At 39.2% G+C, this 26,325-nt stretch overlaps 1 protein-coding gene across 3 annotated transcripts in view; it reads left to right on the forward strand.

The window, feature by feature from the left end:
• phkb (phosphorylase kinase, beta) overlaps positions 1-26,325 on the forward strand; it is a 146,833-nt gene that overhangs the window by 19,721 nt on the left and 100,787 nt on the right. For all 3 annotated transcript variants that reach the window (XM_042484300.2, XM_042484291.2, XM_042484283.2), the window contains 5 exons: positions 3,579-3,717; positions 9,762-9,861; positions 17,142-17,249; positions 18,170-18,250; positions 22,277-22,392. In XM_042484300.2, the coding sequence (XP_042340234.2) occupies positions 3,579-3,717; positions 9,762-9,861; positions 17,142-17,249; positions 18,170-18,250; positions 22,277-22,392 (544 nt within the window). The remainder of the gene's footprint in view (positions 1-3,578; positions 3,718-9,761; positions 9,862-17,141; positions 17,250-18,169; positions 18,251-22,276; positions 22,393-26,325) is intronic.

The raw sequence follows: 26,325 nt of genomic DNA on the forward strand, positions 1-26,325 counted from the left end.
CATTTCTTAAGTGTTGTACAAACAAGAAACCTGGTTTCTGAAATCAGGGCAGGGGATAAGAGAAATCTGGTTCCCTCAGATAAATTTCTCCTGTATTTTGTGGCCGTGCATATGGTCACTGGATTTCTTATCTGCTTTTTACAAGTGCTTATGTGCATTACAGAGAATTCAGGTGGAATAAGTCACAGCAGAGCAGATGAATAAATGGTGAGATAATTACACAGAGAGATGTGTTTTTGTATTTGAAATAATTCCATCCAAAGTTGAACTGAAACTAATACAAAGAAGCCTTGATAAGCCTGAATAAGTGGGTTTGCACCGCTGAACATTGAATGCTCTTTTGAAATTCAAAGACTTTCATGCCATAAGGAAACCCTATGCTCAATATATCTGATTTACAATAACCAGGGAACTATAGTGCATGTTAACACACAAAACCTGCTTTCTCTGAGTAACCTGGTTGCTTAAATGCATGTAAACACACTAAGCTCTATCCTCTGGGGACCATGAGTGTCAGTTCAAAATGTATGGCTATAAAGCCAACAAGAGTAAATGTACATGCTGCAAGTATGTACACGCATTTAAGAAAAGTATTAGTCAAATTTCATATAAACAAGCCATTGGCCTTTTTCCTCAGGCAACTTTACGGGGTAAGATTTTTGGTTTAAGTTTATGTTTGAGGCGCAGACATGCAACTCATGAGGAAGTTTTCTTGGGTTATTTCTTCATTTCCTGCAGTGTTGTATTTTGTAACTGTTTTTGAATATATAAGTGAGAATAGTGAAGTTTCTCAGAGGGAGACCAGAGGTCAAGGTCAGCTATAGAACAACACTGAAACTGTAATGGATTCAGTGTTTTGCTCCAAGTAACTTCAGAAGAGTTCACATTAATCCTGATTCTCTAGTTGAAATACTTAAAGACTAGATCTCACTGCATTGAATTGCTGGGATACTTGCTGTTGACCAATTAAGTTTTGAGCAAACATTTGCCATAGGCATTTAAACAAAGCATTGTTTTGGAGTTTGTTATATTCCAAATTCGAAGTATTGACAGAGATTTTCATTTTGATTGTAAATGCATATCAGTTTCAAATATCAATTATTGGTCTCATTAACTAATAATCAGTATCGGAATCGGCCCTGAAAAAATATTATTGGTTGACCCCTGATAGACAGGGAGCTGGCCGAAGCATTCTTTTAGACTGCAGAAATATGTAGCTTATGCCAAAAAGGAAATGATGCCTCCATCACCTCATATGAGCCTGAGTTAAGTCTGTAACTGGTGGTGAAGAATGTGCACATTCTTGCACCACTCTTGTCTAAGCCTTGCAAAGCACTGACATGAACATAATTTGACTCTGTTCAGCTTGTGCAGCACAATACAAGTATTCTGCGGCACAACATGGCACCCTGAGTCCAAGTGCTATTCCTCCAGGAATCATTGTTTTTCTTTACTGTCACAGCTATTCACACTTGCCATGTCACTGTTCACACTTTGCTCAACATGAAAAGGCATCCATCTGTTATTGCACACTCACAGTGTATACTGTACGTGTCTACATAACACAAATTAAGCTCTCCAACAAGTATTAAATTAACTTTTGCTGACTTTCATCAAAGAAGAAACAATTACAACCAAATGTCTTTGCCTAACCTTTTCTCTATTGAATTAACAGAGTTGAATTTATTAATTCGAGCTTGTATAAGAGGAACTTGGAGAAAAGGCGGAATAAAGGTCACAGGTCACTGAATAAGCTGTTACCCTGTGCGAGGAGCTTAGTAAATATTCTATTTTCACATATACCAGATGCAGGATGCAGAAGAGCCTAAAGAAGTAGAAAAAACACATTAGTAGTACATTATTGTGTACTGTCTGATTCTGGGGCTGCTTCTTGTCCAGCTGACACAGCAAAACAGAATAAAATGTCTTTACACACACACTGCTCTGACATATGAACATCTAAAACTGGACCAGAAATGTATCTGACTGACTCGGGTGTAATTGTGCAGGATTTTTTGATCATTAATAAATGTTTAATTCTGTGTCCCATAAGATATGTTTAACAGTTGTGTTGACACGTGGTTAACCTGAGGAGCATCATTGTCCTTCAGGCTGAGCATATTTTATATTGAGAGGCTCCTGACAAGACGGAACTGGAATTGAACCCAAATGCACGACACCAGGTATCAAAAAGTCAAAAACACTTTATTTTTAAAGGCAGCAGCAAAGTCTTCACAAAGGCAGAAGCAAAACTCAAAATCACTCCGAAGAGGAAAAGTAACAACAAAAAATCTCCCAGAAGAGGAAACAAATTATCAACAAAAAAATCACTCAAATGAGGTACATGAAAAAACTAGAGTTCAACAAAGTATCAAATGAAAATAGGTTTCAAACCTGAACAATGCAACTGAGCGAGGAACAACAAAAACTTGACTTGGGCATAAGTATGGCATTGGCTCACTGACAGACAAGACAAGATGAACTGGCACAGGACAAAGGGAGACGCAGACTATATATACACAAGGTAAGGGGAAACAGGTGGAGACAATCAGGGCGGGGCCGACAATCACACTGGCGGGAAAACACACAAAGGGAGGAAGTAGGTGACCTGAAACGAGAGGAGAGTTAGGATTTCAAAATAAAACAGGAAATCACAAGACAACATAGGCACAAGACAAAAAAACAACTTAACATAATTTCCTTGACTGTCTGCAAGACAAGAGGTCGACCTTGTTGATGCCCGAGTAACCCCTGTCTGGTGACAGGATGATATGAGGATCTGAATGATGTGGGACATGCAGGCCGAAAGGATTTTTCTTTACTTTATAGGAATGCGCCATAATATCAGCATGTCATCAGTATCAGCAGATATTGGCTTTAAATTAAAAAAGAAAAAACAGAATCAGACAACATGCTGATTTCTGCCAAGATCACAAACAGCTTTATGCTTTTTATTGACAAAATTAACAAACAAAACAACAAATCAACCACAGTGAAGTATTTTTCTTACTTTGCACAATGACTTAAAACAATACCTGTATTAGTTATCCACTAAATGAGTTCTTACACACAGGCATATCAGATTTGTGCCATAATTAAACTTATATATTCAAGTTAGAACAGCTGAGGCTCATCGAGTTCATTTTATTATTCATCAAAATAAAGAATTTCCTCATTAGTGATGGGAGTGATGGTGCTTGCGAGCATTACCTCTGTGTAGGAGTGAAAAAAGACAAACTAAGGTCATGCAAAGTGTGTGGGAGTATGAAGGTATATATGCTCATAAACAGCATTCTCACTGAAGCTTAGTAATGAATTATGGTCTAAATCCTCAGACTCGTTTATCTTCTGAACATTAGGTGCATCAAGCTGCACCGGCTGCATAAAGAGTCATTTTAGAGCCACTTGAGTTGTTTTCAAATAGGGTAATGGAGCAGTGTTAGCTGGTTTAACATGGCTTTTCTTTACTGTTACTTCAGCTGATTTGGATGTGAGTAGATATTAACAAAAATGCTGTTTTTGCAGGAATTCTGGTGTCATCACTTCTACTATCTTTCTCTCTGTCTCTCTTTATGTAGTCAAGGCAACTATCCTGAACTACCAGAGTCCCACTACTGGTCTTTTCCCAGTCAAAACATGCCCCAACTGCAAGGAGGCCAAGGTCCGCGATTCCCTGTACTGTGCTGCTGGTGCCTGGGCCTTGGCTATGGCCTACCGGTTAGTATACAAAACACACACTCTCAGATTTACCTTGCAGGATGTGTTTCATGGGTGCAGAATTTAATGTGCCATTAATTAAAATGTGTGTTGCCTTAAGCGGGCACTCCTGTATCTCACCTGGTAGAGTGTTTGTCCCATATGCTGAGGCTTTTGCAGCAGAAAAATGAACATTTGTATATCAATTACTCACCCCGTGTTACCTTAAATTTGCAAAGAAAACTGAAAGGAGACTCTAGAAAGGCGACCCTTCTTCATGAATTTAAGTTACCTGGGTCTGTGTGTAACAGCAGCAAAAATATGTCAAAAAATCTGTTTATAAACTCTCACTCAACTTCTGCAGTATAACTTAGGTCTCGTTTATCCATCAAAATTCTGAATTGCATTCTCTTTGGTTCACTGTGGAGGCATGCGAAAAACACTTTCTTCAAGAATCCAAGGTAAATGTGATAAGTAATTGATATACAAGTTGTCATTTTTCCATTTTTTTAATGCATAAGTTGAGCTTTGACATCCCTCTTGGTTCTTGGTTCTATGACATGATACAGTAACTTATACACACACCATACCTCTGCACCCTAGTCCAGCCCACGGTCAGCTCTAACAGATGCTGCAGTTTGAAGCTGCACCAACCAACTTCACCAGCCCCAAGTGGTGAATAAACTGATCATACTTTTGAAAAGTTTGGGGCTTTACACGGCAGTTATAACCTTAGAGTACTGCTCTTACTACAACTGTTTGCACACCACCTCAACATGAGAAATCCAAAACTTGACACACCTGCCGTACCTAGTTTTGGTTGCTCAGCTGCAATTATAACATTTCTGTGTGGGGAAGGGGTTTAACGAATGCTCAATTTAGTGTTTATATACTTTATGTACTTTGGTGCCAATAAACCAAAGACACCCTAAAACCATAATTCTTGGGCTCATCTACACTTTTACATTTTTATATTTCAAAACTACTTATTGCTATGTTTACACCTAATGTATACACTACTGCAGTGTTTTGAAAACACAGGGAGTTGTGATTTTGGTCTTGACAGGCGGAAACAGAGCGATTTAAAAACAATGACACAGACACCCATGTTACCTACTTGATTGGGTTTTATCAATCACAACATATAAAGCCAAAACATTGTAGCTACATCTACAAACATTTAATCTAAAGCAATGCTTAGCCTTTCTGTGTGGGTACTCCTTCCCCATTCGTTTCCATGGATAATTTTAATGCTGCTGATTCTGCTCCACTATGTTGCCTCATTTGCTATGCAAGGACTCACAGTCTGTTTTCTGTTACCTTTGTACCTTTGAGCACTTTGTACTCATGCACTACTTTCAGTCAGTCCAACCGAAGACATCTCTAATGTTACTTTTTGCCATCTTTGTAGTATTTTGTGAAACAAAGCAACCACCTGCGGAGTAACAATCTGCTTCTTGTTTGCATTGACATTTCCATGACGTGCATGTGATATAATATTTTCATGTTTGTTAGTAAGAATGGAGATTATTTGTGAAATGGTGCTGAAACGCTTGCATGTACAGTGGTCATTTTTGTTGTAAAACACCATTTTAAAATGAAAACGTATTCATCTGGTTGCAGTCTGGTGTGTAGCTGAAGGTGATGAACACATGTATTCATTCTGGCAAGGTGCTTGCTGGCTGCTATATACAGTTAATGATAATTACATTATTTTTGTGTGCATGTGAATATGTAAGCTAACCATATATGGCATTTGAAATCCAATATGTCAGATAAGGCATATTTCTGCTGGTTTTGATGATGTCTGCTTCTGTTAGGCTGATAAAATTATTGTGTATTTCTTACAAAATTGTCCACATGGGAGATATGTATATTTGTCACGTAACTTATGAGAGAGACAATAAGGCGTCACATTTTTCCCACACCAAAGCAAAATACACTCATCAAGTCCTTATAGAGCATTACGTGCAAAACAGACCCAGAATGCTCAGTTACATCGGTTTACAGTTCTGCCCTCCCCCCGTCCCTTCTTCTTCGACTTCTGGTTTTGTTCCGCTCTCCTCTATTTCATGCTTGCTGACCCTGATCTCTAATCTGCCTCTGTCATGTGAAGCCTTTGCTTTTTAAACACATCTGGATTGTTGGTTCAAGGAGAACACTTTCGAATTTCACTGAGAACCGTCTAAAGGCCCCAAACTCCTTTCTCAGCCGCCCCTGCACTTGATGCCTGCATTCCTCTGTGATTATGTTTCAAGTGAAAAGAGCACTTCCACAAAATGAGCCTGTAATAGCACAGAGGAGAAAGGACGGAGAGAAAGATGTGGGAAGAGAGAGGGAGATAGATTGGGAGGATGGAGACACAGAGGAAAGAGGAGGAGATACTGAAGGTAGAGATACAGGGAGCGAGTTAGAGAGAGAGAGAGATGGGCAGAGGGGGAGATCAAGCAAATGGAGAGATAAGAGAGAAAAAAAGGAGATGGAGAGAAGACAGGGTGAAGGAATGAGATGGAGGGGGAAGACAGAGGGAAAGAGAGGGGTAAAAATAGAGTGTACTGCAGTGATGTGACCAGAGGCAGATCTCAGTCATCAGTCATGGCTGCCTCCTATTAGAATTGTCACTGGGATTTAATTAAGATGATTCTCATCTGACAGGCTTGGCTGGTGCCATTACTTACTTCACGCCCAGCTGCTGGGTGTGTGTGTTTAAGAGCGTGGTGCTCGGATTTGCCACAAACTCCTGTTCTAAGTAGACATGAGAAGTTTGATTCACCACTTTGCCTGGTCACATTTTTATGTCAGCGCAGGCAAAAGACATCACAGGAGGCAATGTGTTTTCAGGTTTTTTGTCTGCCCATCCGTCCATCTGTCTGTCCATCTGTCTCATTCTCAAGAACCTGATATAGCGTTGAAGCGATATACTGATTTTATGCCGTACAATGATATGAAAGTTGACGATTATCATACCATGTACATTCGCTTAACTACGATACTGAAAAAGAAATGCAACTTGAAGGAGCATTCCACCTTCATTTTAGTCATTTTTGAAATTTGGTGCAGATATCCACTTGCACTCAATAATAAACTGATTCTATTTCGGTAGTCAGAGGTCAAAGGTAACTGTTACCTTGTCCCCTTCTCAATCTTTAAGAACACCTTAAGGGAACTTCCATTGAATTTGCCAAAAATGTCCACTTGTACTTAACAATAACCTGATAAGATTTTGGTACCATGAGGTCACCATGACCTTGTGTCCCTCTCATTCTCATGAACCCAAGAACCCTTGAGGGAATTTCCTCCATTTTGGCAAATACGTCCACTTGAGCTCTGTAATGAACTGATGATATTTTGGTGATCAAAGGTCAAGATCGCTGTGACCTTGGGAAACTCTCATTCTCAAGAACATAATATCTCAAGTATGCCTTGAGGGAATTTCTTCAAAGTTGGCCTAAACATCCACTTTGACTCAGTGATCTAATGATTAGATTTAGGTGGTAAAAGGTCAAAGGTCAATGTGACCTTGCATTTGTCTCATTCTCATGATTTACCTCAAAAAGACCTTTAGGGAATTCCTCAAGTTTGGCACAAGCATCCACTTGAAAACAAGGATGAACTGATTAAATTTTGCGAACTATGCTCACCGTGACCTCACAAATCATGTTTTTGGCCATAATTCAAGAATTAATGTGTTAATTCTTACAAACTTTCACACACATGTCTAAAAGGATAAAATTATGAAGTGGTGACATTTCATATCCAAAATGTAAAAGGTCAATTTCACTGTGACATCATAATGTTCTGCAAAAACTCTTTTTTGGCCTTTACTCATCACCATTACGAAGCAACAGATGTGGAGACATTTGGTCAGATACTAAATTGGTGACACTAATTTTAGGTTTCCACCTTGAAACTGTGCAGATTGTAAAGATCTTCTGTGCTGCTGGGTTGAAGCATCCAGTTTTAGAAAATGCAGCTTTTTTGCAGCAATATGTGAAGTATTGTCTACTGTCATAAATACATGATGCCCGGCAGTCATAGATGCAAACTGTTACTGCAACTTGAGTGGTTCATGGAGGCATATAACCATAAGGCAGTAATTCTAGTTTTTTTCTTTTCTATTTTTTAGATTTTACTCATCATGATATACATTATTTTTCAATGTGGGATGGTTTGACAAGTCTCTATAATATTTTCTTGTAGTTGTCTAACCTCCCTGACACCCATTGTATTTCCCTGATTAGTTGTAATTAAATTTGAAGAGCTGGGTTTGGCACTGTAACCCCTGGCCAACATTGGATCCCCTCATGCATATTACAATGTTGAATACTTGTAGTCCAGTAATGAAGTACTTTAAAACAGGACATCTGTAGATGAAAAGCTGCCTGCTGTATTTTCTGCCTGCAATCACTTTTGATGAGGAGGGTCACATCTGAAAGACAGTGTAATTAATGTGCCGTTTACAACTGAAGTTTCACCTCATCGGCTTGCCTTTCCTCTGTTGATACCCAAAGTCATTATTAGCGTGACCTGTGTGTGTGCATCTGAGATCTGCCAGCCCCACTAGGGATGTGCTGACTGCCAATGTGGTGACTGCAACCATAATAAAGTGACAGTTCACTCCTAAATCAAAAAGACATATTTTTGCTCTTACCTATAGTGTTGTTTATAAAACAAGATTGTTTTGGTGTGAGTTGCAGTTTTTGAGAAATCAGCAGTAGAGATGTCTGCCTTCTCTCCAATATAATGTAACTAGAAGGCAGTCAGCTTGTAGTTCATTAAAGCACCACAAAAGACATTTGAAAAAGTCAACAGCAATATCTCTTTCCAGAAATAAAAACCTGGTTACTCAACATAATCCACAGACCTTGTTGTGAGCAGTTTCATGTAGGAACTGTTGTCTTCCTACAGATCTACACCCACCAGGTGTATCACCACACAGAAGAAAGCGCGCATCTACTGCTAACACCATTGACCTAGCTAACATTACAGGTCAGCCAAAAAGGAAGCTGTTAATGTTTACATCTTGCACTGCCACAAGCAAGAGCCTCTTGTCCAGGATTAGATGCACACTTCCTTCCTTCCTTATTTTTAATTTTGGGGTGAACTGGGAGTTTTTCCTTGGGTGATGTGAGGGTCTAAGGGCAGAGGGATGTTGTACACTGTAAAGCCCTCTGAGGCAAACCATGTTTTGTGATAATGGGCTCTATAAATAAAATTGACTTGACATGACTTTTAAATTTCCTCCCAAAAGTAAATAAATGTGTTTGTGCTCAGTATTTAGGATGGTATGCATGCAAATATAATGTTAAGATTATATAAGGCTTTAAAAATTGCACATTGATTTGCACCAAGCTCAATGCAACTGTATCGCCATGTTTCTCTTTGCCAAGTTTGTCAGAACTAGCAACAGTAACTAAGAGGGGCAAGACTTCGGATCAAACAGTTGTAATAGCCATAGACCATATACACTTGTCCAACAAATCACGAGCAGCCCCATTGAATGCGAGCAGACAAATCGGCTGTCACAGCTGTCAATCATGGCGGAAAATCCCCCTTTTGTATAATTTAATAACTCATTAAAATAAAAAAAAATATCATAAATACAAACACTTGAACAAACATCAGGGTAATAGGATGTTAGAGACTACCTTCAGTGACAAGAAAGCATCTTTGGAAAAAATTTATTTGGCGTCTACTACTACTTTTAGTTTGGCCTATGACCATTCACTAAAATGGAGTGGCGGGTTTTATGACCTATACTGCAGACAGACACCAGGGGGTGATTGAGATTGAAAAGCTACACTTTGGGGGAACTATCATGTTGTCCATCTGTATATACAGTCTGGTAGAAGCATTAAAGTCAGCATGTGAAATGGTTAAGTGTGACAACGTGGCGACGGTAAAAAGTCAGATGATGCGATGACTTCTGTGGGTAAAATGTTATGATGAAAAAGACCCAAGTTGGAATAAACCAGGACTATCCTTAAAAATCAAAGTTGTGTTCATTATGTATCATCCACTCTTTGTTTGTTCTTCCCTCATTCTCCATGCTACCCCCTCTATAGACGCATTGATGACGATATGGGGCGGACTCATGAACTAGAGCATTCTGCCATCAAGTGCATGAGAGGAATCCTCTACTGTTACATGAGACAGGCTGATAAGGTGAGTTTTTTTTTTTTATTATTTTTTAGCCAGCCTCCACTCAGCTCCTGCTTTCACTCTGCATGTTTGCATAAAAGCACTCGGCAATTACACACCGAATTGTCAGATCAAAGGTGTATTTCTGAGCTGCTATTCATCAAAGCCTCTCAGAGCTGGAGCACTGGACACATCTGGTTCCTCTTTCATATCATAACAAATGACAATGAGAGCAGGTTGCTTTAGTCCTGAGGGCTTAATAACCCACAATCTGTTAATTGCCAAAGACTTTTGCTCCTCAGGGGAATATTTTATATTTCACGCCATGTCTGCAGGAAGCATGCGCAAGACTATGCTGTAAATGAACAAGACTAGGTGGAAACCTTGTGTGTGGCTGGACAGTTGTAGTTAATGTGCAAAGTTTTGGCTAAATTGTTACAGAGATAGTCAACACTAGTTTCCTTAGAGTTCATTCCTTGATCAAATGTTCATATGCAGTTGTCTGCAGTGGACGCAGAAATATTTATGTTTAAAGTGTGCTAAAGTAACGTATCACATGGCATAGTTTAGATACTTTTTGGCACAAATAATTAAGGGCTGATTTTATTGAATACGTTCATCAATGTAATCATGTGTGTTTTATGCAGTGTGTTGTTCTGGATCACTTATTTAAAAATGTTTATTGGGTAATAATGTGAAACAGACCAGAGCTTCTGCATCCCATGACAGTTGTGAACATACCCCACGGCCTCAGATGTTGGTCTTACAGTAAACAGAGCAAGATAACTTTCCTGCCGCAGCTTCCAGCACAGGGGAGACTTTGTTTTGCCTCCAGGGCTGAGGTTGATGCTCACTGTGTTGAGCTGTTGCAGCATTTATTCATGGACAAATTGAAACATACAATATACATTTACTAGCTCTCGACAACTGTTAATTTCGTCTCTGCTTCTATCACTAAACCCTGTCTGCTCTGAGTGCGTCCGTCGTGTTACTCTGTGCAGCATGCATGGGAATGGATTCAAAATAAATTGCAATTAATCATAGAATTTCAGTAGTTAATCATGATTAATCACATTTTAATCACACTTTCAATTCAATTATTTTGCATTTTATAACAATTTTGAAGTCCATATTGACAAGTTATTTATTTTTTTTACCAGATTGTCTTGATGAGGAATCAAATAAAACCAAAATAAAGTCTATGTCTGTAAAGTGGAGACTCATGGGTACCCACAGAGCCCGTTTTCATTCAGATATCTTAAGGTTAGAGGTCAAGGGACCCTTGTTAAATATCCATGTTGTTTTTCCATCGCCAAAGTTTAGACTAACTTTGGAGCGTCATTTAGCCCTCTTCCTGAGAAGCTAGCAGCCTCTCAAAGACAGAAATGTCTTCCAGCTATTAGTCAGTCAGTCAGTCAGTCATTTTCTGTAACCGCTTGTCCTCGTAAGGGTCGCGGGGGGGCTGGAGCCAAACCCAGCTGTCATTGGGCGGAAGGCGGGGTACACCCTGGACAGTTCGCCAGACTATCACAGGGCCGACACACATAGATGAACAACCATACACACTCACAGTCACACCTAAGGGCAATTTAGAGTCATCAATTAACCTGAGCTGCATGTCTTTGGACTGTGGGAGGAAGCTGGAGACCCCGGAGAGAACCCACGCGGACACGGGGAGAACATGCAATTCCACACAGAAGGGCCCCCGCCCGGACCGAACCCCGTTCCAACCGGGATTCGAACCAGGGACCCTCTTGCTGTGAGGCAACAGTGCTAACCACAAAGCCACCATGCCGCCCTCTTCCAGCTATTAACGCAATTAAAAAAAACAAAAACAAAACCTGCATTATGTACGAACCATAATTGCATTGCGATGAATGTGTTAATGCTGACAGCTCTAATTAAATTCCAACATATTTGAATAGAATAGAAGAGAATTTGCTAAATAAGGCTTTTGTTGTTTTTTTTTTTAAATAAATAAAGTCATATATAAATAAAGTCATATTGCTAAATCTAACAAGAAAGTACAACAATGTACACACTTGCCAGTAAAGCACAAGGCTACTCTTATAACATGTGTATCAAACTGTGTCAACGCCCCACAAATAAAGCATTAAAACAAACAATATATTGGAAAATATAAATTTATACAGAAAAATAGTGCCACTAAAATAACAGTATTTTACAGCTCCCTCTAAATTTCTCATATGAGGATTTCTTGGTCAGGATTTGTGGACAAAAGAGGTGTTTGGATCACTCACTTAGTGTATCAGAGACAGTGAAGAGAGGACTGGTTCTTTATGTTAGCCGTTCCATGTTGTTTGCCTGTAACTAGTAAGCTGCTTGCAAATCAAATTAGAATTTACCTCTCTAAGAGTCATTCAGAAACAGTTTGTTTGCAAATCTAACAGACTTTCACTTTTATAGGGCTAATCCCTATTTGCTGTGGTTGAGCCAAAATTGGCAAAATGCACAATTTTATGAAACCTAAACAAAACCAGATATGTCCTCTGTTATTTTAAACAACATTTTTAAACTGAGCAGCTGGCTGTGTCACTGTGTACGTGCACGTGAACAGTGTGTGCTTTTGAAAGCCATTCTGTTTCATCTTGCCTCGACCTTGACGACCTAATTTAGGGGAGAGCTTTCCTGTGTCTTAATTACAAAGCTGCGTTTACACAGTTAATTACACAGAGCAGTGTTCGTTACGGCCCCGTCTCCAACACTTACCAGGAACATGGCATTTTTAATGGAGACGTGACACAGGGCCACTGCTGGGCAAATATCACACAGCAGATACAGCAGCTGGGCCCCACTGTCTGTCTGCAGTGTGGTGTGAAGGTACAATTTTCTCATGTGAAACTTTTTGGATAAACAAATAGTAAAAGTAACTTAGGCAGCTGGTGATTTTTTGTTTGGAAACCTGCAAAGCATTTGGAGTCAGAAGATGTGAGGGTATATTGCTGTTATTTTCTTAGGCATCCAAAAGCATTGGATTTTGACGCTGGAGAGAGCGTACATGTTGTTACTGTAGGTGTAGCTCAATACAGCACTTTGTTAAGGCCGAGGAATGTCAAAATTGTTTAGATAGTCAAGGTTAAACTCAATATGTTGATGCGTTGAATGTTTTGCAGATGCCTTTAGTAGAACATTATGTTTGCAAAATTTAAATTTAGATTATTTTTAGGGGACAACAGTGGTCTAGTGGAGGGTATATGCAGGTATACAGGGTATACCCACCTTTTTTTTTTTTTTTTTTTCAAAATATGGTACGGTACATATACGGTATAAGCCATGAAGCCATTGAAATAAATTGTAAAATATACCCACTTCCTCCTTGATAAACTATAGGTTATACCCATCCACTAACTCATAAACTACCACTACAACACTGGCCAAGAGGTTGCTAGACAGGAAAACTAAAACTCATTAACCAGCTAACATTAAGGCTACAAATAACAATTTTAAAGTCACTAGCTAATAACACTAGACCTTATTTAAGGAAAACACTTGTTCTGAATACATACATATCTATACCTTAAACAAGATGTCTCCAGACCCTCTCCCCGTTTCATCTATACAGTGGTACTTGTATCACACTCTGGTTGGAAGCTTTTCAAGCTGCTTTGCAGTGTCTAAACCTCTTTCACAACAATCATGTCACTTCAATGCAGGAGACTTAAAGGTGCTGAGTTTAAAGCTGCTGTCATCAGTATACTACATGTTGTGTGAAAGATTTTGTTTGCAGTGACTAACCCTAAGAAAATGATCACGACTCCACAGAATGTCCTCAGCTGTACGGAGCATTCTAGCACAGTTTTAATTGTACAGCTGTTGGCTCATTTTCAGTGCACTGATAGTGACATTTTTGGCTGCATCAGTTTTCAGCAACAAAAGCTAAACTTTAGCATTTATTAGTTGTCTCGAAAGGGCAATTTATGTTTGCAGCAAGACAGGGACACAAGATGATAAAATACAAGCACGAAAAGTCCATTTAAGACATTTATTTTGATTTCATACAAGCAAAAAATACCAAATTTTGGGCCATCAGTTACAAGCTTGTTCATAAAAATAAGTAAACCATTAAAGTAAGAGTTGGTAAAGACCAAAACAGAGCAAAAAAGAGGGTGAATATTGGACTTACATTCCTGAAAACACAACTCCAAATAATGCTATGTTGCTCTGTGGCTGCTGGCTGTGTAAAAGAAGTTGCTAACAAGTTTGACACATAAACTTTAGAAGCTGATATTATTTAATTGTTAATTGTTTTTTTTACTGTCTCCAAGATCACAGCAAATCAATTTTTGCTGGTTTAAACTAATAGATGAATAGAACTTTGTGTAAAAGTGTGGGGTGGTGTCCTATTTTTGCCTGCCTGCTTCTGAATTACTGCCGTCCGCTGACTTTATTTCTTTATCATGTCTTCTTTTTTCTTGAACAAATGTGAACAAATTTCTCCTCTTCAACCACAAAGAAGAAGGCATGGCCTGGTTACTGATAACATGCAAGACTTTGATGCTTGCGATTGACATGAAATATATGCACGTACAATTTCCTATTACTGGATGGGGCAGCAGAAATTGAAGTGTTTCACTAATGACGCTGGCGCAATGCAGCACTCGAAACAATAAGCTAGATCTGGGGCCTCTCAGAATATCCCAAGAGTAGAGCCACTTGACATTGCAGTTCTGCTGGAGCGAGAATCTGAGAGACCTCTACACAGAAGTAGGTTTTATCGAAACATAAACAGCAGTACCTATTGTTAGCTGCTTACAGAGGTAGCTCTTCTACCACCACACACACACAAACACACACACACACGCAATCAGGTATTAGCCGCTGTGGGATGGCAGGAAGTGGAGCAGTTTGAGTAAAAGTGGGACAGAGGGTCTCCACTATGACCTGGCTAAGAGAGAAAGGAAGTGAGAGCGAGAGACAAAGGTGGGCAGAGGTAATGTGCCTTAGGAAAGAAGAAGAGAAAAAAAGGGGTAGTCTGAGAAAAGAGATAAAGACACAAAGAGCAAGAGGGACAACAAAGAAAAAAGGAGAGTGAATAATAGAAAGTACTGGGAAAAGAGAGGTAGAAGTGAGGCGAGGGAGCGCAGGAGGGCGAAGGAGAAAAATGGAGACAGCGAGGGAGGGCTCGATGATGGAGAGCACAGCAATAGAACTGGAGAGAAGAGAAACAAACGAGGTAAAAATGGGACAAAGGGCCAATTATTTATAACTCTGCACGACGGGGCTGGCGGCCCAGCTGTAATTTGGAGTGTAGTCGAGTCGATGCAGCAAACACACACACACAAAGCTGACAACAACTCACAGAACACAAAACACGACTAATATGTTGTTCAGGGTTTTTTATGTGTTTGTTGTAAACCAAGTCACAGTGCAGTTGCCCGAAATCCGACCCTTATCTGTTTCACGGTAGACTCTTATGTTGTACAATACATCTGGCAGGGTTATTGCTTATAGGACATATTGACTGTTCCACTTTATTGTTTTTGAGAAACAACACATTTTATAAGATATTTGTCACTAGAGTGTTTATGGATTCATGTATTCCTGCAGTTTGGGAACTTTGCTTTAATGTCATCCTCAGCAGTGACAACCCCATCAGAGGCACTTGTGCTAAAAGTTTGTATGGCTCACTGGAAATGGCTAGATGCAGTGAAGATAGTGTATACGTATGCTTGTTTCTGCTGAAATATTGCATTACAAATATTTGAATCTGCCTACATTTTTTGATTCTTTTGGCATTTTTTTACTGTATTTGTGTGGGTGTGATAGATCAAGTTGAAGAACTTAAAGGTATTGAAGTTATAGATAAATGAAAGTAGTTGAAGTGGCATTCCAAACTGCAGCATCCAGAGCTATTTAAAGTGGTAATACACATGTTTTTTCTTTTTACTTCATTATGAAGTAAATGTTGATTGCAAAGTGTAATGGCCATAAAATGATGACACCACTGGGGTTTAGAGTGATTCCTTTTCGGACTCACTTACAATATACAGTTCTGTCTGCCACTGGGTACGATCTCCAGGGAAAATGAAAACTGGACTTAAAGCACAAAGGAAGTACATCAACCATTGTTCAACCAAAACAGGAAGAGGACAGTGCTTTTCTGACTATTGGTAGCTATTGGTTGCTACTCTCACTTAAGAGTATCGGTCTAAGTTCTTTGTAGTTATAATTGACAGTAGTGGATATGGCAGACAGTGTGACAACTTCAGCAGCTGTGAAATATAAAAGGCATTTGTCCAGTGTTCTTGGTAGTTGCTAGGCTCTGAAGAAAATGGGAAGGCAATCTGATTGTCTGTCCAAGGTGCCAACAATAATACCACTTGGCAATGTTGGGGGTGGGTGTGGGGAGTTGTTGGTTGCACCAGGCGACAATCTCCAGGGAAAAAAAAAAAAGGAATTTGCCAAAAACTGCAGTTTCTCAAATGGCCAATTGAGGCTGGCTCCAAAAGTGAGTCAATCCCCATAGACCCCCATATAAGAATGTCAAATTTTATGATGTTAACAACCCGGTGCAAAAATGGGTTTTGGTCTCTTTAGCTAATTTCCCCATTCATGACAGCTGTGCGAGAGGTGATTTTTATATAACTCATCTGTTTACATTTTATTTAGCCTTAAAATTACATGTCATTGAAGGCAGCTGGGCCACATGAGTAACAGGTTCTCTGGAAGGCATTACTACAGTCCTCTTGTCCAAATATGGTCACTCCTGGCTCAAAAAAAAAAGAAAAAAAAAGGCAAGGGCAATGACCAAAATTTATAACTCGAGGCCTAAAAACAGGAGTCCACAAACCAATTGGTCACTTCAGGGTGGCTGCGTTCATTACTTTTGTACAGATTGTGTGTTTTCTTTCCTTCTTTAAGTAGCAAAATAAGCACATAGATGCGCTGAAGTCAAGGTTTAAGTGAATAAGCTAAAATGAATTGTTAGTTGAAGTGCAACATCAAAAGAAAGGTGAATTGGCAGTTAAAATAGAAGCGCTTAAAGAATTTTAAGTGGCAGATGTAATGTAACAGGTGAAGGAGGTTGCTTCAACGTACAACTAAAGCAATACAACCACTGAGCATATCACATATTACAGCGGAGTAGAACAAAGTTCATTACCATGCATTTAATTCATACACAAGGTTTTCAAAGATGTGTTTTTGAATGTGTCCAAGGCTGCTGTCCTGGTGTGCTGTAAAATTCATGAGGAAATGAATGCCTCTCCGTCTCTGTCTCTGCTTACCCTTGACCTCTCTCTCTGTCATCCTGTCCTCTCTGTCTCTGTCTATCTCTTTGCCAGGTGGAGCAGTTTAAACAGGATCCCAGCCCCTCCAAGTGTCTGCACTCAGTGTTTCATGTAGACACTGGTGATGAGGTGTACTCCTACGGCGACTACCACCACCTGCAGGTCAACCAGCGAGCACACAGAAATGAGACAACCCTCATTTGAAAAAATTAATTGAAAATTAGTTTTACAAACGTGCATATACACAGTGTACGGGTGGGTTTTGGATAGGTGTTGCACTTTCTGTTAACCTCAATGAAATATCCGGACAGAACGATCTTGTCTGCAAAGGCTTACAGACAGGTTTTACTGCATGTTTTATTGACTGTACAGTCCCATACACTACTCTGGTATTATGTCTGTGGTCACAAATTGTATGTAGCAATACTGAAAATAATACCACTGGCTGTAGTCACCTCATTAACACTGAATGAACAATGGGATGTACTAATGAGCTAATCGATCTCAAGGTTTTGTTTTTGAGTGTAAAAGATGCCCATAAAAGTGTTTAATTTCTTCATCCCTCTGCTTGGCACTCATGTCCGGTTGGAAAATTGACTTGTCCTCAGAGGTGGATGTGCATTAAATTGGCACTAAAACAGCTTATTCGTCTGTCAATGGTATTGACAAAGGTCAATTTGGTGTGCAATGTTTGGATGGAGACTACACTTCGAGTGAGCGGTGGCTAATACATCAAGAGCACCAGATAGAAAATCAAAATTATTATGTTGTGACAAAAAAAACTAATATCAACATAACATAAATCATCAAAACCTGAAAGATGTTAACCACTTTCTGTATATACATTTAGTCCTTGGCTGTGATTTCTTCTCCTGCAACTTTGCTGTGAAGTAAATTGCATTATTGATGATGCCAGTCCAATGCCAAAGGCCTAATAGCTAATATAAAGCTCCCTCCACACTATGGAGGAAACCAAAGACAGCTGTATTGACAAATTTGGAAATATCACACAGTGTAACAATGATGGTAATTTTTTCACTGGTATCTAATCCACTCTGTCCTTCCTTCTGTCATTGCTGCAGATCGATTCTGTTTCTCTGTTTCTGCTGTACCTGGTGGAGATGATCTGCTCCGGCCTGCAGATAATTTACAACACTGATGAGGTAAACAAGACACTAAAATGAGTGTTGAGGTGATCGATTCTGGACACTGGGGATTTACGTCCTGTCCTGTTTATTGGTTTGATATTTACTTGTTGATCTGCTAGCAGCAATCAGTATCCATCTTAAGTCCCAGAGAGTTAAAAATAACCTCTTTTCCCTATGTGGATAATTACATTGAGTAAGATACTTCTTCCTGTTCTCAGTGCAGCTGCCAATGTTAAAGTTACTGTATATATTTCAGACTGTTCAGAGCTCCTTGAATGAGTGTAAACCACTTAAACTGCATGCAATATAACCACTTGCATTATTTTTGACTACATTTTGTTCACTTGGAGTATTTTTTAGCCATGATTGTGTGGATGTAGGAATGGCAAGATCTGTCACGGTCTGTCAGCGGTCCATCACTTTGGTCTAGACTGAAGTACCTCACATACTGTGCATGAAGATATTCATGGTCCCAATAGGCTGAATCCTACTGGCATTGGTGATCCACCAGCAGGTCAACATTTTAATTTGTCCAATACTTTAGTTTATGACTACATGCCTGCAAAAAAATAACATTATCCCTATCAGCCTCAGCTTTTCGTAAAGGGGCAGTTCACCCCATAATGGAAAATACAAATTTCTCCTCTTTCCTGGAGTGCTATTTATCAGTATAGATGGTTTTCTTGTGAGTTGCCTAGTGTTGGAAATTTTGGCTGTACTGTCGTCCATCCAGTACAATAGAACTAGATGGCACTTGGCTTGTGGTGCTTAAAACATAAAAAAAAAAAAACTTTTGTAAAACTCAACAGCAACGTCTCTTTCCAGAAATTATGACTGAGTTACTCAAGATAATCCACAGACCTTGTGATGAGCGGTTTTGTGTAGGAACTATTTTTTTCTACTGAACGACAGCTGCCAACCATATCACAGCGCAGAAGGAAGTTTGCACCTCCTGTTAGCTCAGCTGCCACTACTGAGCTAGCTCATTACAGCTCAGCTGAGGAGGACGCCATTAATGTGTATAGTCCGCACTTTCACAGGCATGAGCCTCTCATCCATGAGATGCATGCTTCTTCTGTGCAGTGATACTGTTGGCAGGTGTAGTGCCGTCTAGTTGCACTATATTGGCAATAAGGCAGACAACTCCAAGGCTGATATCTTCAACACTCTGCACCTCACACCAAAACAATCTAGACGGATAGATCACTGCAGGCAAGATTAAAGAAAAATAGTGTATTTGGTTGTGGGTAGAATTGTCTTTTAAACTTAATTTTAGCATTTAGATGATGAAAATAGCATTAAATGCCTGTATTAGAATGCAAGCAGTGCTATTAGCATGCTGATAACAGCATTTAGTGCGACCAGCTACAGCTAGTATCAAGCACAGCGTCACAGAGCTGCCAGCATACCTGTCAACGTTTAGTCTTTTTTTCTCTGTACATGAGTTGACAGCTTATGTCTTCAAGTACTCTCAATCCAGTCTATATATATATATATATATATATATACACAGCATTGTTGAAGCATGTCCAAATTGCATTCTGACCTTTACGAGAAACATTTTTTTTCCCTTTGTGAGTCTGCAGCCTGCACATAAAAATCCTTATAGTGAAAATGTATCACTGAAAAATAGTTTATTTTAAAACCAATTGTGGGACCTAATGAGATTCATAAGTCTTAAATTATATGATGCTACCTTCTGAAGATCCAAGAAGATGCTATAAAGTAAGAGCAAGGGATTTCTAAAAGCAGTTAGATGTATCCTAAATCCCCTACAGATATCCTAGAGCCGACACAAATGCAGGATCAGGGGACAGTATCTCACTTTTATAGCTCGGCTCACATTTATATTTTTGCTGAGCCGCTCAATTGACTTTCAACAGGGAAACGTTTAGATGATTTCATTGCGGAGGCTTTAATGTCCTCCTGGGAGTCGAACCACTAACGTCTTATTTGGCAGTGCGCCAACCCGGAGTATTACGGAAAAATCTGCTTTGAGTAGTTTCCTTCAGAGTGTGATGTATATGTCAGGTGTCATTTTCTTTATGTTTGACTCTTAATAAAACAACAACGGAACTTGGCTGTTAAGTTTACACACTGTGCTGTTTATTACGCGGGCCCCGAGGAGCAGTTGGAACTTCATTAATTCTGTTAGTTTTTATAGTCTGCTCATTCACAGCTTTACTTACTGCCACGGAGCGGTGAAATTTGTGCCGCTGGTGAAGGAACCCATTTGTGTACTAGATTGGGCTTATCTTAAAAAAGTAAGGGCATGGTAAAACATTTTGCCACTAACCAATTAGTGTGTGCAGTCTTCACTTTGTTTACAGAAAACCCTTCCTAATAACCTCTCATTTTTCTCTATTTTTTCGCTCCTGATGGCAAACAAATTGACAAAGCACCTTTTTTTTCATGAGGGCAGTCCTGTTTGTGCAGCAGCGTAATTTGCATGTTTAAACACTGCTTATTAGGTTGCATAATTCAGACTGAGGCGGCCCACCATCCCTCTGTTATCAGATCCAGAGAGCAAAAGGACTTCTCACTTAACACTGGTTGAAAGGCGTTTCATTTGAACTAATCACACTGTTACAGTATCATTTATTACTTTGTTGTTTGCTGTCACTGCTTGTGAAGTTCGTTTGTGTTTACTTGACTGAGCTGGAAGCTGCATTGCAGTATTTTCTTGAGGTAGGAGGTATAGAAAGGCTGCTGCGTGTCCTCTGAGAAGATGCACTATCGACCTCCTTCCAGATGCCATTTTCAGTCTCATGCAGCATGAAATGGAGCGTCTCATTAGCCTGTGTCTGTTTTTTCACATTACTGTAGTACAGGTGTGTGCATTTTTGTGCCATGGGAGTACTTGTGTAAAAGCAGCAGCACATGTTATATGATTCTGCAAATGTGTGCAAACCACCTCTGAAGAACTGAAAAAAAAAAAAGGCAGAACTGGCAGGGACCGTTGTCTAGTGGCCGGGAGAGACAGAGAGGCTTGTTTGGCCGATGGGCAGTAACATTCATTAAGATACCATTAAGATACTAAAAAGTTCCCCTCGTTAATCACTCCACTCATAAAACCCCAAATAAGAAGAGCGGTGAACCTTTCTCTCTTTCGCCTGCGTCGCTCCCTCTCTCCCTGCCCTCCTTTGCAGAATGGCCTATTTAAGTCCTGCACAGGTTGTATCTGCTTCTCTCTATCTTTCACTCCCTCATCTCTCTCTTTTTCTCCCCCTCACTTTGTCATTTTAGATTAAATCTCCCATCAGTCAAGCACAAACACACACACACACATACACACGCACACACACGCTGCAGCTTTCAGCTCTTTTTAATGATTCAAGGCCTTTAAGTCATCAAACATTTTATGTCTCACTGTGTTAGCTTTTTTTCTACATGTGCGTATTGATTTTGACATGTCTCTCATAGACGCAGGGTCTTTCTCCACACCCATTGTGGGGCAGATGATGGACACGAGAACCCCCTAACTCTGCTAATTACAACTTTAAAAAATGCAACATTTTGTTTGGAAATCAAGGACACTGCAGAAGAGTTTTCACCAGGGCGATGCGCTGATAATCTAAATAGTGCTTTAAAAAAATGTTGTGGTACATGTCCATTCTGTGGCGTGTCATAGACAGTTGACAAGCCAATGAAGCTATATCATCACATACGGCCATAATTTACTACTTAATTATACCTTGTCTATAGCTGCGGCGACAGTTTGACCTTGAGCGTTGATGAGAAATCAGCTTTCTCGTCCACTTTACTGACCCGTATAATGAGACGGAGAGTTACACACTGTGCCCCAGATCAATATCAAAGGTCACTCATTATGGTATATGTATGTATGTGTGTTCAAAGCTATGTGTGCATGTGTAGCTGATGGTATGTGTTATTGTGTGTCTCATTATTTAAACATGTCTCCTACCTGCAGCCCACGAGTGCATGCATGCGTGTATCTGTGCTGTGATTGTGTATGCAGGTGTGTGTATTGCATCTATTCTCAAAGTGCCGCCCTGTGTTTGATGTGTTTTCTGTGTGCAGGTTTCCTTTATCCAGAACCTGGTGTTCTGTGTGGAAAGAGCCTACAGGGTGCCTGACTACGGCATGTGGGAGAGAGGCAGCAAATACAACAACGGCAGCACCGAGCTGCATTCCAGGTCAGCATCACAAAATAAATGTATGTAGTAGAATTAAACTGGGTTTTTTTACAGGTTGTTGCTGAGGGGAACCGGCAAATGCTGCATCTAGTCTCTTTAAACACTTCTCAGATTTTTACAACACTTTACAAATGTTCTCTGCATTGCTGTCGCCAGATGTATCAGCGTAGTTTGTCATCCAGCAATGTATACAGAAGTCAATAGATAAAACTAAACCACAGGGAGAGTTTGACTGACATGAGTTTTATTTTCTGCTCAGTGCCTCTGGGAAGCACACTGCCACAAAAATGGATTCTTGATTTATATACATACAGAGCTTTATAGAATACACTGTGTCATGAGCCACTGTCATACTGTGATATGCATGTTAATATTTTATTGAATTCTGTCAAAAGTGTCTATTTTTATTGCACTTATTGTTGATAAATAAGTAACCTACTGAGCATATATCTAATACATTGTAACATGTCCATGCCACTGTATAAGTAGGCCTATTAGTAAGCTGACTACTCACATATGGTTTTACAAGTATATGTATTGTTTGTCATGCTCATTAAAAAGTAAGTGTATTATATATTGACATGCCACTTCAGGATATGATGCTTTCATTAGTTTGAATAAGCCACACATCCTCCACCAATAATGTGAAGGTTAAAAGTACAACTAACCGTAAAACTTCAAATATAAACCTGTCCTAATTAAATGCCCGGTCCCTTTCACTAGTCCAGTATGCCTACACATTTTGACAAATAGACAAATAAATGACAAGTAAATGCCTCAGTTAGAGGCCCGGTTACCATGCAGTTCATTTTAATAGAAGCTCCTGTTGGAATTAAGATTAGTTAGCTGCTTAGATCACACATTCAATTGTTTAAACTTTTGTCAATATAAATGTGCTACATGTATGTGCACCAAAGCAGAAGTAATAATGGCATAACAGGAGATGCAAAAAAGAGGTTTAAATATGCAATTTTTATTTTCCATTTTTGCTGAGCAGCACTTTTGTGTGAAAGGAATTAAAAGCCATATTGACACCTAGCTGTGGGCCTAGCTAAAATCTTTATTAATACAACTGTAAAGTAAGGTAATAAAACATTTAGCAACACATAAATTCTGCTAACTTTATGAGTTTGCTAACATTAGCTAGCTATGCTAATTTTGTCAGCGAACTAGCAAACTGACATTATCATTAGCTGAAAAGATGCAAGCTTTCAACCACATTAGCATAGCTAACAAACAGCACAAGTCATTTTCTGCTTAACTTTACCTTAAATGTCTTTTAAAGTTATAGTTCTATCGAACTATTAGCTTGTATTGTTAGCCTCAGTGTTATTGGTGGAGAGCCTGTGGCCTATTGAAACTAATAGAAGGATGATATGGTATCTGAGAGTGGCATTTAAACAAATAATACATTTATTTATTAACAAACAAGACATTTACACAGTAAACCAAATGTGATCAGTCACCTTATAATATGCCTATTTATACAGTCGAATGGACATGACACAATGTATAACATATACACTCAACAGATAAAACTACTTATTTATAAACAATAAGCATGATAAAACAATATGATGCGCAGTATGATAACCAAAGTTTGCAAATGTTATTTCGCTATGCTAAAGTGGTTAGCAAACTTATGTCCTTTCAGCTAACATTAGTTTTCTAAAGACATTAGCATAGCTAGCTATCATAAGCAAACTCATAAGGTTAGTACAAAATATTTGCTGCTTAATGTTACGTTACTTAACTTTGTAAGTTACAGTTATATCCAAATACCAGGTTGTATTGTTTATGTTGATGTCATTGATGGAGGCATTATGGCTTATCACACTAATGAACACATGCTGGCGTATCGTCTCTGGCGGGTTTGAGCAATTTCAAAGTTCCTCCTCCATGCTCGAGGATGGAAATGGTCCAGTGGAGGAGGTTGGCCTGCACCTGGAGCTCTTCACCTAGATCCCTCTCAATTCTGTAGCCAGTGCCAATGTAGAGTGTGTGTGGGTGCGTGTTAACAGGAGGGTTGAAACTTTCTTAAACTGAAAAATACAAGAGAGAAGAGAATAGTACACTAAAGCTGTTACGACGGATGAGACATTTGTCCATTCCACACTTGTTCGCCGTGTTTGACCATTTCTCAGCAGGCTTGTGCTAAAGGCCCACAGAGGACAAATACTTTTATTGAACTCAGTTCAGCATTGATAAAACCAGAACCTGCCTTTAATATTTTAATTAATGACAATATCAGAGGAGAGGAAATCTGCTTTGAGGTATGAGTCATTTTAATTTTGAATGCCTGCTTTAAAAGAAGGATTACATAAGTGAAATATTTGTTAAATACTAAACAGCCTTTTATCGGCTTTTTTCTGGCCTTCATTGTAACTGGTGAATGCCTCAAAGTTATTGTTATTAGTTTAGCACTATCTTTTATGTCTTTATGAAAGCTGGCTTCAGAAAATTTAATCAGGAAAATAAAAATTTATTTCAGCTGTACGACTTCTAGTTTGCATTCTACCTCTGACAACCAGATCTGTTCAGGTGTAGCAGCAGGGAGACCAGATGGCGGACAACGGAGGTGTTTAGCCAGGGCGTTTTAGAATCACAGGCAGCCGCTTCGTCACAAGAGGTTATGTCAGTCCTGTTATGACTTTCTCGAAAAAGGACTCTGCTGGTTGAATAAATACATCTTTTGAAAAAAACAAAACAACTTAAACCTTCAGAATCTTCAATGAACTGGCTTGATTTCTTTCAAAAATATGGAGAGAATGCAATGAGCACCTTAATAACAATTGACTCAAATATTAGCAAGATATTAGTAAGAAGTTACAAAAATGAAACAAAAATTTCTTCTTGTTATTTATATATATTACTTTTTTCTTCCTTTTTAAATTTTTATTTCCGGTAGTTTCCTGTTTTGTATGTGAAAAGTGAAAAATACAAAACAAAAAAGTGCTAAAATAAAAAAAAATTCTGTCACCTTTTAATAATTGCTTGCAATTTTGCAGGACATTTTATGGCAAGCTGCTGATTGCCTTTTGTTGAAAGAATTCAACCCTATTTGCTCCATTTTCAAAGGTTCTACTTGTAAAAGGTGTCTGAACACAGCACAAGAAAACTGATGATTCAGATTTCAAATGGTTAACATAGTAACGTCCTTGGCCAGTAAACTCACACTGCAGTGAGTTTTTGTTACGCCCTCTTAACTGACTTATCATCCAAGGTCGAACGGGCCTCCCTCTCCTCCCTCTGTGTCTTGATAAAGATCCCCAATTTCTGCCATTGCTTATCTCCGAAAAGCATGTTTTTTTTTCTCTTTCTCCAACAATCCAAGGCTATTGGCAGCATCTTGCCAAGATATCCTCAAGAAAAAGATAACAGATTCGATGTAGTGAAGAAGCCCTGTGTTGTCGCGCTTCTTGTATTTCCTCCCCTCGAGGTCACGCTTTGGATTTCCACAATTAGCGAGCGAGCTTATACATGTCGTTGCGTAATACCCATTAACATGCTGTGTGCAAACAGTCAACTCTGGCAGGGGTGGTTTCAAAATGCTTCTATGTAAACAAGATCTGTGTAAATGATCAAATTGAGCAGTCGTTTCTACTCCCAGAGTGCCAATGGGCAGAGAGAGGCTCGGTGGAAATAAACAGCAGAGGATGTGTTCATTTTGGCAGAGTATTCATTTGTCCATATCAAATCAAATGATTGCTTCTGCCTCATGTTTATCATCACACCCAGTCAAACGGTTCGGCTAGAGTGTTTTATTTAAAGTGTCATGTCTAATCTTGTAAGCAGCTGGTTTATTTGAAATATCTCAACTTATGTGATAAACACATTTTTAAAGATATAAAAACAGGACCAAAGTTCATGAATATTTCAACATATTTGTCAAATTTTCATTCATTTTACAACAGCCAAAATGTAAATCATCAT

The sequence above is a fragment of the Plectropomus leopardus genome, chromosome 1, assembly GCF_026936395.1.
Source record: "Plectropomus leopardus strain MGB_pleo_1.0 chromosome 1, ASM2693639v1, whole genome shotgun sequence".
In the NCBI taxonomy this organism is placed as follows: domain Eukaryota; kingdom Metazoa; phylum Chordata; class Actinopteri; order Perciformes; family Serranidae; genus Plectropomus; species Plectropomus leopardus.